This window comes from Nestor notabilis, unplaced genomic scaffold (genome assembly GCF_000696875.1).
Source record: "Nestor notabilis isolate BGI_N333 unplaced genomic scaffold, ASM69687v1 scaffold5938, whole genome shotgun sequence".
Taxonomy (NCBI): domain Eukaryota; kingdom Metazoa; phylum Chordata; class Aves; order Psittaciformes; family Psittacidae; genus Nestor; species Nestor notabilis.
The window spans coordinates 31,756-44,388 of NW_009938635.1; the positions used below are offsets into that span (position 1 = coordinate 31,756).

Here is a 12,633-nt window from a genome sequence, read left to right on the forward strand (position 1 = left end):
TTCAAAGGCAGATTCAACAATTGTGGCAGAAACCGTGTTAAAAATCAAAGTAGAAATCTTTCATAAGTTAATCATTTTAAGGTCTTACTGTACAATTTCAGCAGAACTTCTCCTTTTGTTAAATATTTCCATAAAGCAATGGCATGTGAAAAAATAGTTCTAAGTAAACCATATATCTTTTGAGTTGGTAGGAACAGAGGTAATTGTCTATTTTTCTTCATTTGATACAAATCCTCCATTTACGTTAGCACATGATGACGTTGATTTTGAATCCTCTTTTTGCTCTGTTTTCTCAATATCTGTCTCTGTTTTGATTTGATGTCTTCTGTAAATACGGTAGCCTGGGGATTGGTATATACTTAGTATTAAATAAAGAAATTACAAAAATTTCCTCAAAAAAACACTCTGGTAATGTGTATCCATGCAATATTTTCCTTCCTTATATTGCTAAAACAAAATGTTTATTTAAAGATATGTTTAATTATTTTATGTCAACAGCAGTCATCACTAGAAAAGTACTTTTAGAAAATAACAAGGAAAACATTTTAAATCCCTCATTTGGTGTTTGACTGCTTTGTGTTCCTGTTGTGTGCAGTGACTTTTAAAAGCATTGCCTGTCTCCCTTGGGAAGCCTAGGCTCTTGGCTGGGTCTGTGGGACTGACCTTTACTTCCACGTGAGTGCTGTTTAGCAGGGGCTGGGGCAAAGTGGTTGGTCTGTCCCCATGCCATTGCCCAACAGAGAGGTTGGTATCAGGGCTGCACCTCACAGGCTGTGTCCTTGGGACAGTGCTCTGGTGTTGAGTAAGATGGCTGGTTTGGGACTGGGAGCTCAACAATCACAGCTGATTTCGGGTGTGAGCAACAGGGACAAGGTCCCGACCCTCGGTAGTTCAGTTGGAATAGCAGCAGTGCAACTCATGAGAGGTTTATTCAGGGGGAAAAAGGAACCTTTACCTCTAAGAGAAGATATTTTTTCACATTAGCTGTGAAGCTAATGCCTGTTGCCTCAACATCTGGTAGGAGGGGGAGTTTGTGGGGACAGCCTTGCGGGGCAGCTGTACACCCAGGCACCCTGGAGCAGTGGAAGAAGATGCATTTGACCTTCCTTGGCCAAAGGTAATAACAATTCTGTGCTCAATGTAGTTTCATGTTCCCAGCTGTAGGTAATAGAGATCCCCTGACTTGTGCTGTAGAAAAAGTATCTTCCAAATTTTGAACTGAGCCTTGTATGTTCCCAGTTAGGTACTAGGAATGTTCAGTAATCATTTAGGTCATTTTCCATTTGATTGTGTTTATCCCTTCTTGTTTTCTCCATATCCATGAAAAATGTGACTTATAATTATGATAATTACAACTCTATCATAGAAAATATCTATACTTTACCTCCTAAAATTAGTCCTGCAAACAAGAGCTGGAAAATGCTGTAGATGAGTGGGAAAGTAAACATCAGTTCAAGTTCTGCAGGAGTGAATGAGAGCTGTACTATAGTTGAACATAGCTGAGTGTTTTGCATGCCTGTTTCCAGAGACACTGTACGACATCTAAAGAGAATAATACAAAGACAGTTGTGAAACAGCAGCCTTACGCTTTTTAGTACTAGATAAGCAAGAAACATACAGTAATAGATAACTAAGAAAATGGTATCTTTCAGCTCACAGTCAACAAAACACTCCTCAAGTCATATGGCTGTTACCACCAGAACAGACATTTGCAAGGGACCATGATCCACCTTCAAGCCACATATGTGGCACTATCTTCCTCTCTTGTAATGATGTTCTAAATTGTAGGCTGTTGCATCTTCATGATAAATTTTACTGCAGTCCCAGCCCACTTATAAGTCAAGTCTGTTTCACTCATTTGAAATGTAGCACATGGTCACACAAAGAGAAGTATGAACATCTGGAGAAAATAGTACAGTCAGAATTTGTATATAAAAATGTGCTGACTAAAAGTAAAGTTTTATCCCAGAAAGAGGTTTGGAGAATGCGTGACGCTGAGCATAGCTAATGCTTAGGGAAGATTCTCAGCAGTTATTAATCATTAAATAAAATATTTTTTTTCACAGTTGAAAAAGGCTACAGGTCTTTGTCATGGAGAATTCCATACCTGTTCCAAGACAGACCAGCTAAGCGGGCCAGAAAGAATCCCAGACAATAGCCAGCTGCTGGAAATATGGTGCCAATGATCCATAATTTGGGTGTGATAATCCAGGAGCCTTTGTAGAGTATTCCCCCAACCACAGCAATGAGCACGATGAGGATTGCTCCCACAATGGAACCTACCTGTCAGGGAAAAGAGGGAGGACTGTGTGAACAAGAGACTCCAACAAAATTCAATGGCACCAAACACAGTGTCAAACATGCCTGTGATTGTCTCTGAGTCACTGAAACTTCTTATTAAACGTAAACCCTAAAGTTTATAGCAATGTAATTCACAGTAGGTAGACAGATTAGATGATAGCTGCCATTTTTCCCAGAGAGGTGTGCAACGTACTTCAGCGTGTTACTATGGATAAAGATCAAGGCACAGCTATAATAGGTATCTATAACAGGTACCTGTAAAACTAGTCTCTTGAAGCCTTGGCTATAATTGTACTTAGAACTGGAGATTAAACATAATTTCATAGGTGTGACGTGAACAAGGAATGGTGCACACATTAGAAAAATTTCTCCAGAGTTGTTGGGAATTGAGCAACCTAATAGCTAGTAGAATGTAATTTTCCTCCCCACTTCTTAGGCCTTCACGCTCTGCGGCTTGGTATAATGTTTGCTAACTAGATGCTAGACTGTTAGTGATAGCAAATTTTTTTCCAGGTGGAGGGGTAAATATTTAATGTGGCTGAAAATTTGTGTTTGAATACTGTTGGTTTGTATAGCATTTCTACATAGACGTAGTCACTGAGTTAATCTTATTCCTGTGGCTTAATGTGCTAAGATCTTCACTGCTGATTGCTAAAAAAAGTGGTAACTCACTCTCTTAATATCCAAGAGAAACGTGTGCCCTTATAGCATATGTTGCCAGGGACCTTACTGGCAGACTTTTGGGGCTAAGCTTAGGATAATCCATTTCTCAGCTAAACATGTATTTCCATTAAACTGGCTTTATGAGTCTTCGGCTGAAGTCTTTTTAAGAGCACTGAGCAAAGAAGTACTTTCGTTTGACTGAGCTATTAACCACAAGCACCTATGGAGAAGAAACATGGTCTGGCCACGACAAGCTCTTCTCTTTCACCTGACATGCTGTCCTTGTGCTCTTATCTCCAATTCTCACTATACAGACCTTAATCTGACAGTTATGGCTCAATCTGTACTTGATGCTTCATTGTCCTATTGTGGGTTGCTCACCCACTTGGTAAGAAAGAGGATGAAACAGTGTTTTTCTGAGAGGGCAAGTAGAGTTTCTTTTCATGTGAGTTTAAGTCCATGCTTTTTCCTTAAACAGGAACAGAACAGTTTTGAAACCAGCACTCAATAGTATCCAAGTTCATAAGTCCTATGAGCGCATTTAAAAATACAGCACAATAACCTAACAGTTTAAGAAAATTAATTGACTTAAAAGGACCTTGTTTGTGTTCTGTGTTTTCTGAGCTGACAGAAGACACATGATAACAAAGTATAGGTAGAATAACAAGTTTCCAGAGTAATCTTCTTCAAGAAAATTTAGAAAATGTATGTGTTAAGTAAGAATGGTTAGCAAATGACAAGGGTAGTCAGAACATCTGGCAGTCACATTCAGCCTAAACCTACTGAACAGAATGATTAATTTGCTATTAACACTAAATGCAGCTAATTTATATAAAACCAATAAATAATATTACTTTATATATAGATGACATATAAGAAATGTATAACAATTTAATAATTTTATTATATAATTACATACAATTTATTATTATCATAATCATTATTATTTTTGAGAACAGTTTTTGCAAAAAAACCCCATATTTGTGATGCATCTGAAACTATCTTGTGAAGAGAGTTGAATTTTCTGAACAGTTTTGTTAGATTTTTTAGTAGTTGGAACATTTTCAAAATTTTTTTTAATAAAAATTGACTTCACACTCAGAATTGCCTGCATAAATCAATAAACTGGTTTAAAACTAGGAAGTCATAGGTTTTTAAATCCAGAATGGTTTTACTTTTTATTTTCTGGCAGAGGAAAAACTGCTTCCAGTTGACCTGAATGATTTTCCTTCAATTTCAGTTTACATTATGAACTGAACTCAATTACTATCACAGTTGTAGTCAAAGACAAAAGTAGGCTCTTTGGATAATCATGGTTTCTACTAATGTATGCAACTCATGTACGTTTGTGCAGGGGGAAAGCAATGCATTTATGCAGCATCTCATTAGTTTTCTGCTGAAAACTTCCCAGCTCTTATGAAGTCAGACACTAATACTATGAATAACAATGTCCTGCCACTGATTCCATAATTTGTCCATAAATACTAATGCTTCAGCTTTCTATATCTTACCTTAAGTATGATTTTTGCTTTTCTAGGCCACTTGTGGTTAACATATATTCCAAATGCAACAGGAATTACAAGAGCTACCAGTGAAATTCCTTTAAAAAAGAAGAGAGAAGTTAAGCCCAAGTATCGTGCAGAAGTTCATGTCAGGAGGACAGACATCACGCAGCATGGCTATGGTTACAGAGCAAGCCTTCAGAGGATGCTTCTGGTATGTGCACCCCAGAGCATGCATACATGTTCTGCCCACACCTGTCTATTTGCTTTTCTATAGAGTCTGTTATCTTTGGCAGCCTGTTGAAGTAATTGCCATTCTGCTGAACTACATGCTCATTCACCTCTCACATCAGAAAGGCAGACAGAAATTTGAGTGTGCTAATCATTGCTATCCTGTGATACGAGTAGCTATATTGAACGTTCATTTTCTCTGCAGGTGTTTCACTATTTTACCGTATCAACAACTGGTTTAGAGCTTCTTTTGTCTTGTCGTCCCCCCTCCAGTATTTATTTTGAAAGCACTAGCAATGTATGTGATTTTTTTCTCACCTAGAACAATAAGAAATTAAATTGAAGAATATGAAAATGATTCTGCTGGCTTTTAAGATTAGCACAACATGGAACCACACTTGATAAACACTAGGGCCACAGCTCTGCAAAGCACTGGAGCATGTATTTCCAAACTCTTGACTATTTTCTCTTTGTAGCTGGATGAGATTTTTGACAGGATGTCAAATGAAGCCACTCCTGGAGGTGTAGATTGCAGCTTTTCAAAGAGACTCAGCAGTTTTAATCACTTGCTTAATTATCCACATGTGCTTAAGTACTTTGCCAGATTATGGCCTCAGCATTTAGCACCTTGCAGGATTGTGCTTTAAAGCTGTTACAAACACTTTCATCCAGGGGAAGTAGCTACTCATGTACAAATTATTCTATCTTCTTTTCCCAGTACCTCACAGGTCTCCAAACCATTTGGAAAGAAAAACATACACAATCTTGTGATAAATATCTGTACAATATTTATAATGTTCTGCAGAGCTGTGGACGATGTGAAGTTATTGAGGTACCTAATTCCCATGGAAGTTATTAGAAAGTAGGAGGATGAATATTTTTCAAACTCTGGGGTCATTTCTTCATGACTCTGCAGGATGATGGTATAAAGGTTGTTACTAGAGGATAAAAGAGAGAGTTAGAAGGCAAAATGCTGCTTCACTGGACTCACCAATGCTGTCATAGGGGAGTACAATTGCATTTGTATCAGTCCACATCTTAGTGTAAATAAAGAGGCAAAGTGGCATCATTCCCATTGCAAGTAGTGTGGAGCAAGTTGTCATGCTGATGCTGCAAAGAAATTGGGTAGATTGACAGTTCATCTCATGCTAGTCTATAGTCTTCCTAATTTTCTTATTATGACTTCACAGCTTATGAAAGGTTGGGCAAGAAATGTTGCTGACTACAGTCTATTTATCCTGTATATGAGGTTAGAAAAAGGTTAAATGGAAGGAATGGCTTCTGCTGAAGAGAGAGGAACATAAAATATCAACATGGTCTGCTGCCACAGGACAATAACTTGCAGTGCAAATGAGGCAGTCAGACAGGCGGCCATCAGGAAGATCTGTTGGCCAGTCTGCCTGCATGCTGCCTGTCTAGCTAGCTTCTGGGAGGGTGGAAAGCTGGACAGGGTCAGATTGAATGGAGTTTTCCATTATACCAGCATTTCTAGAGTGTTAAAATTTCACTCCAAAGTCAACAACATAAAAAAAAATTAAAAATCACTGTCTAGGTTGTGTGTTGTAATAAAATTCCCTCTTCTGGCTTGTTTTGCTCTAGGCCAAAGAGTAGGTGATGAGAATTACCCAGTGAAGCTACGTATAAGTATTGCTGCTTCCTTTGTTTGTGCAAAGACATTTCTGTTTTAAAATATAAAATCTTGACGCCATCAGGCCTGAAACACCTTGTACTGACAGATGCATTTGGAGACAGGAATGAAGACAGAGGAAAAAGGAAGATAGCTAAAATAAGGAGGAAATTCTCAGAATCTGAGCAGAATAGATAAAACTATGTCTACAAATCACACTCCTCTGACATAAAAGTAATGAAAGGGGGTTCTAGTTAAGGGACTTTGGAAACTTCCTTATAAACCTGACTTCTGGTTTCTCTTTTATGTCGCTGGTCCTCAGAAAAGGGATTACTGACCCTGTCTACAGACTGGGCAGCTGCAGAGAAATCTAGAACAATGAATACAGAAACCATAGGAATATTGGCATTAATTTTTGTCCCTTTAACTCTCTGCTTCAGAGTCATTGCATAGAACTTAGTAGGAGCCTCAGACAAGAAAGTTTCTATACACACAGAAAGAGACATTGGCTACAATTAAGATAAAACAGGTAAAAAAGCTCATTTCTTCCTACCTCCAGATTTGCTATGTCTTCATACTGTCCCTGTACCTACACCCTGTTCCAGTCTGCACATTCTCTGACCCGAGTCCCTGTGCTCACAGAAGCTCCCAGGGGATTGGATAAAATGGATAAAAGAGATTATTTTTCCTACCTTCAGATTTCCTACATCTTTGTACTGCCCCTGTATCCTGCTCCAAAGTTTGCACACTCTCTAACCCCAGTCCTTGTCCTCACAGAAGCTCCCAGGGGAGCTGTGGAGAAGATTGAGTTTCAGAATCAGTTGTTTTTGTGAAATATCAAGAGATGCCAAAACCAGATTTCCCTATGGGAAGCTGGGTCTGAATTACTGAGAAAGGTATAAAAATTCATCCTTCACCTCCTGATGATTATATGAACAGTAGAAAACAAACTTCTGCTCTAACTTGTGGTCTGTTTGCACTGGGACATTTTGAAGCAGGACTGTAGACAATGCCAGTGGGTTTTTTATGTATAAACATAAAATATTATCAGCTAAATCCAAAACCTTGTCTGCTGATAGGTGGGCTTTCTGTCATACTGTGCTGGCTCCAGAAACCAGACAAGCTGCTTATTTTGTTATTTTTCTACCAAGAACTGAAGACACTTGTATTGCCATTTCTGCTGTAGGTCACATATTCTCTGGTCCCTACATTATTGTCGCAAAAGTACTGACCAAAAGCCGTTGAATTCTTAAGGTAAAAGTCTTTACCTAAAGAACAACCTTTTATAGGTATTTTCAATTTAATTCACCCTCTGCCAGCATCCTGGGATATAAAGCTGTCCTGGGTTCAGCTACAGCAGTCATTTTTTCTCCTTCTTAGTAGCTGGTGCAGTGCTGTGTTTTTGACTTTCAGTCTGGGAACAATGCTGATAACACCGATGTTTTTAGTTGTTGCTAAGTAATGTTTACTCTGACCAAGGACTTTCTCAGTCTCATGCTTTGCCAGAGAGGAGGGGAAGCCAGGAGGAAGCAGAGACAGGACACCTGACCCAAACTGGCCAAAGGGCTATTCCATACCACAGCACGTCATGCCCAGTATAGAAACTGGGGGGAGTTACCCGGAAGGCCCAGATCGCTGCTCGGGTCGGGCTGGGTATCGGTCGGCGGGTGGTGAGCGGTTGTGTCCTTTTCCCTTGTTATTCCTCTTATCATTATTATTGGTAGCAGTAGTGGTTTGTATTATACCTTAGTTACTGGAGAGCTGTTATCTCAGCCCGTGGGAGTTACATTCCTTCGATTCTCCTCCCCATCCCTCCGGGAGTGGGGGGAGGAAGGAAAAGGGGGGGGAGTGAGCGAGCGGCTGCGTGGTTCCAAGTTGCCGGCTGGGCTTGAACCACGACAAAAGCCTACTCATATTTATATTTATTATCGATTCTCACTTTTACTACTGGTTTCAGTGGTGTGACTTAGAACATACGGAGCTAGGAAAGCACAGTTTAGCTCAGTAAGTTCTTCTAAAGGAAGACTAGGGCACAATTTCAGACTTGTGCTGGATATCTTTCCGTCTGTGGTTTCTTAGACCTCTATTTATTGAAATTAGGTGTCTTACAGCTCCTAATATCATAGGTTTTTTCTCCACAGTGAGGAAGTTGGTGATTAGCAGAGCTGACCTCATACATAGTTCAAAAGCTGGTATTGCATTAACACCTGCATGTGACAGAAAAGCTCAGTATTTTCAAAGGATGGAAAAAATGTCTTATTAAAGCTACAGATATTAACATTTTTAGTCTATTTGCCCTAGCTCCACATCTTTCTTAATTCTATTATTTTTTCCATTTCTAGTTCATACTAGCATATGATAAACTGGAGGAATGCTACAATTTATGTTACTCTGTGGGAAACAGAAATGATCCTGGGTTTTGGTTTTTTTTTTTGAGCAAAGTAATCAGGATATAAAAATCAAAAGATAGCTCATTTTTAAAGGCTGTTAATGAACCCCCATGGAATCTGCATCAAAAGTAGGGTTCACTTCTCGTGCGTGTTTGATGTCCTAGGCCATGCCAGGTGCCTTACCTGTCTGTTTCTGAGCTCAGAGCACCCTGTCATTGAGACCATCACACTTTGTCACCAAGGGGTTTTTTCATTGCCCCAATATGCAGGGCTGCCTTAGTCAGCGCCTTCTAGCTTGCAAAACTTTCCCTCGGTATGACTTCGCAGAAGGTGCAAGAAGCAGATAGAATGGCTGCAAGTGCTTTTCGTTTGTATTAGTTCCCAAAGAGATAATCTATGCCTGTCTATTCATCTTTTCCCACAAAAAGAGGGAAAATATCTGTCCACAGGTGGTCTTTTTCAAGAAACATTACTTCAAGAACTATTGCACAGCCATTATTTAGTACAGAGGATTCAGATCCTAAAATCCTTTGTTTTATAGATATATATATATATCTTTACTGCCTAAGATTCTGGAAGAAACAAAAAATCACAAAAGTAGTTCTAACTTGGACAAACATTTCATAACCTTTGGTATCTTAGTGATCTTCACAAATGCTATTTTTGGCAGGATCTGAAGATTTACAGTGAAGACATTTTCTAATAAACACAATTATGTTGTGGTATTTTCCTCATTAACTCTAATTGAACCAAGGATATTTGCTATTCTGCTTATATTTACTACTATCACAGTAACTAAACACCTTTACAAGAAGAAAGGTCCACTATACATGGGCCAGGAAACTAAGAAAAAAAAAAATCAAGCAGTCCTTTTCAATATTAAGTATTGTAAAAAGCCAGATTAACTACTTAGGGAATGGCTGGTCTTACCTGAGGTCCATGTCTCCATCCACCCAGTAGGCGATGACATTGGAAGCTGTGCCTCCTGGACAGCATCCCATAATCAGCACCACAACAGCTTGAACAGGAAGAATGTTAAAGGCCAGGGACAGCAAGAAGGCTGCGAGAGGCATAATTCCAAACTGGCAAAGGAAACCCACAAAAATACCCCAGGGTTTTTTTATGTGGCTCCAGAATTTCTTAAGTTCCACATTGCAACCCATGGAGAACATCACCAAAGCCAGCATGATTGTTAGAACAGTGCTTAAAATTACGCTCAGAGTTTCATTAAAATTATCTTCTTGTAACACACAAGATGTACCATTGCAAATAGTAGCATTTGCTGGACAAGCCGTGGAGTTTTCTGCCAAAGGCATAGTGTTAAATTGCCGGGAAAGAAGATACGCCTGCATTTTGAAATACAGAACAGCTCAGTACATCTGAGACAAACTTGCAAGCCTCTGTAAATGGTTGTTTGTCAGTGGCTGCTTTTAAATGATCCAGGAAGCAATAAAGTGCAATAAATACTTGAACACTCTTACTATTCTTGAAGGGTTTGGCACAGTGCTGATTCATATAGTTATAAAAGTTGCACTTGCTTAGTACAGTGACAATTAATCATTTATTCATATGATAATGAGGAATCCCACATCAAGAGAATAGCTGTGTTAATATTTAAGGGTGCAAAGGAGGCTTGTGGTGTAGTTAAGCCCGTGAAATGAGAATCACAGGAGGAAGATAAAGTTTAGACTTCATTCTTCGAATTTCTTGCATGCCTCCAGGAGACCCATGCAATGCCTGCATGCACTGTCACTGGCATTGCAGGGGTCTGTGCATTGAGAGACTGAGACACAGGAAAACACAAGTAGAGGTCTTGAGCTAGGATTTGAAGCTGCAACCCTTGCTAAGTGCTGCAGCATTCACCATGACACCCAGGCTTGTTTGAATGTGGTGGGATCCTCATTTGGTCATATTTCTAGAAGTTACTACTGGTGTACAGTGATAATTCTACCGCAGGACTGCATGCACATTTGTGTTATTTTGGCTCCTAAATGTTACTGTTAGGTAATCTTTCTGCTTCTTTCTCAGCTTCCATGTAATCCTGAAGATGGTGAAGATCCCTGTCTGCAAAGTTTCCCATGAAGCAGTCTGCTAAAACGCCACCTGTGCCTGGCTTTGGCACATGGAGAGCCGCTGGTGCCCTGACATCTCCACGTCTCTCCAGCCTAGGCAGGGGGTGACCACCTGATGGCAGCTCTTCCCTGCTTGTGTCTTGCATTGCTCCTGGCCATGTTCACCTCCACACTTCCATTAGCCATGGAAGAGAGGAGGGGGTACGGAAGCTGCCCAAATAAGAACAGGGGCTGTGCTTATTCGGGCAGGGTGGAGATTTATGGTCATCCTGGCACTTCTGCAGGTGCAACTCACGCAGTCATGCTCTGCTCCAGCTTGGGCTGGAAATGACGGGCAGTGAAAGGAGGAGCGTGGGGTGATGAGGGTGGAGGAGGAAGGAGATGGTTTTCCTGTGCTAAGCGCGGGGCATAAGGACCAAGGCAGTGCAGCTGGTGTGCTGCTGTGGAACCATGGTACCCAGCCAGAGCTGACCGATAGCATGGCTACACATTCAGCAGCCACACCTGGGGCTAGGGTGCAGGTCACCTTTTTTTGCTGGTGTAGCACAAAGGTCAGGAAAGAGGTTTCTTGTGCCTGGTTTTGGTGTGGCTCGTTGTTCTCTGTCATCCCCATGGCTCAAAAGGGGTGAGGGGCTGAGGCAGGGCAGCTCCCCTGGGACCTCTTTGGGGTTTTATAGCTCTAGGATGGGGACTGGACATGCTGTGTGGCTAACACCTCTTTAGTACATGGGACCAGAGGAACTTCACAGCATCCTCAGTGTATTTGTGTCCTGCTGATTGTCCCTATTCTTCCTTCCCTGCCTTGATTCATGTCATTCTCTCACGTGTGCCTTCCAGTGGAAAAGTATCATATATCTGTCAGTGCCTAGATATCTTTACTGTGCTTTTCTCTCTACTAGGTCAATGCAGTGCAAATATTAATGCTTTGGATATCAAAATAACTTTGTGCCATTGGTGTTCTGTAAGCAGAAGAGCTTACAAGAGCTTACAAGAGCAGCCAGATGAGTTCTTCAAGAAAACAACAGCAACAACAAAACACTAGAAAGCTGTGATAATTTTGACTATACAGCATACCTGAATGTCCATCTCAAGTTCTCAAAAGCTTACCAAAGCCATTGTCTTTGTTTTGGTTTGGTTTTGGTTTTGGTTGTGGTTTTGGGTTGGTTTTTTTTTAATTGGTCAAAAGTTTACCCCTCAGGCTTCCTCCACAATTGGAAATATTTTCAAGGGAAGAATTTTGGTGTTTCTCTACATGTACTCAAGCTTTGGGACAGAAGCAGCTTCCAGTGTGTATCTATAGACTACAATCAAGTCCAAAACTTAAACTGCAATTGATGCCTCCCCAGAATCATTAGTTTTCAACACAGATATACTTTTTACTAGGGTAACATGCTAAGCCATAATTATGTTCAGCAAGCCAGGCTCCCACTGAAAGCCTCAGCATTTTCCACCTAACCTCAGTGTTCAGAGTGAGGGGGGTTGCTATTTATTTTTTAACTTTAAGCCATGAACCGTTGTGGGGGAGATGACTGCATTAGAGAGGATTTCCCAGCATGCTCAGAGGGCACCTGTTTCTTTACAAAGGGGTCAGCTATGTGGATGTATCTCCTAAGTCACTGTTGGGTGCCTGATGGGATAATGTCAGAGTAGCTTTATCCTCCCAGGCAGCTGGCAACTCCTACCCTGTGATTAGTGCCACATCTGTGTGACTGTGATATGTCTAATAGAGCAACAAGCAAGGTAATAAGGAATAGATGAAAGGAAGAGAAGGCTACAAGATCTCAGTTTGGCAGAAAACTTATTCTTATTATGCCTGCTTTTAAATAGAATGTTTTAGGAGCTTTAAT

At 40.4% G+C, this 12,633-nt stretch overlaps 1 protein-coding gene across 1 annotated transcript; it reads right to left on the bottom strand.

Annotated features, from left to right (window-relative positions):
- Positions 1-207: 207 nt before the first annotated feature.
- SLC10A2 (solute carrier family 10 (sodium/bile acid cotransporter), member 2) lies at positions 208-10,066 on the bottom strand. The gene is made up of 6 exons (XM_010019423.1): positions 9,645-10,066; positions 5,689-5,807; positions 4,476-4,564; positions 2,108-2,283; positions 1,385-1,542; positions 208-341 (listed from the first exon to the last, which is right to left on the bottom strand). The coding sequence occupies exons 1-6, from the start codon at positions 10,064-10,066 to the stop codon at positions 208-210; spliced, it is 1,098 nt and encodes a 365-aa protein (XP_010017725.1).
- Positions 10,067-12,633: the final 2,567 nt, after the last annotated feature.

Bases quoted from the DNA above. Each gene is read 5' to 3' on its own strand.
- SLC10A2 (XM_010019423.1), bottom strand. From the start codon at position 10,066: ATGCAGGCGTATCTTCTTTCCCGGCAATTTAACACTATGCCTTTGGCA. The intron at 5,808-9,644 runs GTAAGACCAGCC...ATTTCTTTGCAG, and splicing joins GATGGAGACATGGACCTCAG to CATCAGCATGACAACTTGCT. The intron at 342-1,384 runs GTAAAGTATAGA...ACCAATCCCCAG, and splicing joins TGCAGGACTAATTTTAGGAG to GCTACCGTATTTACAGAAGA.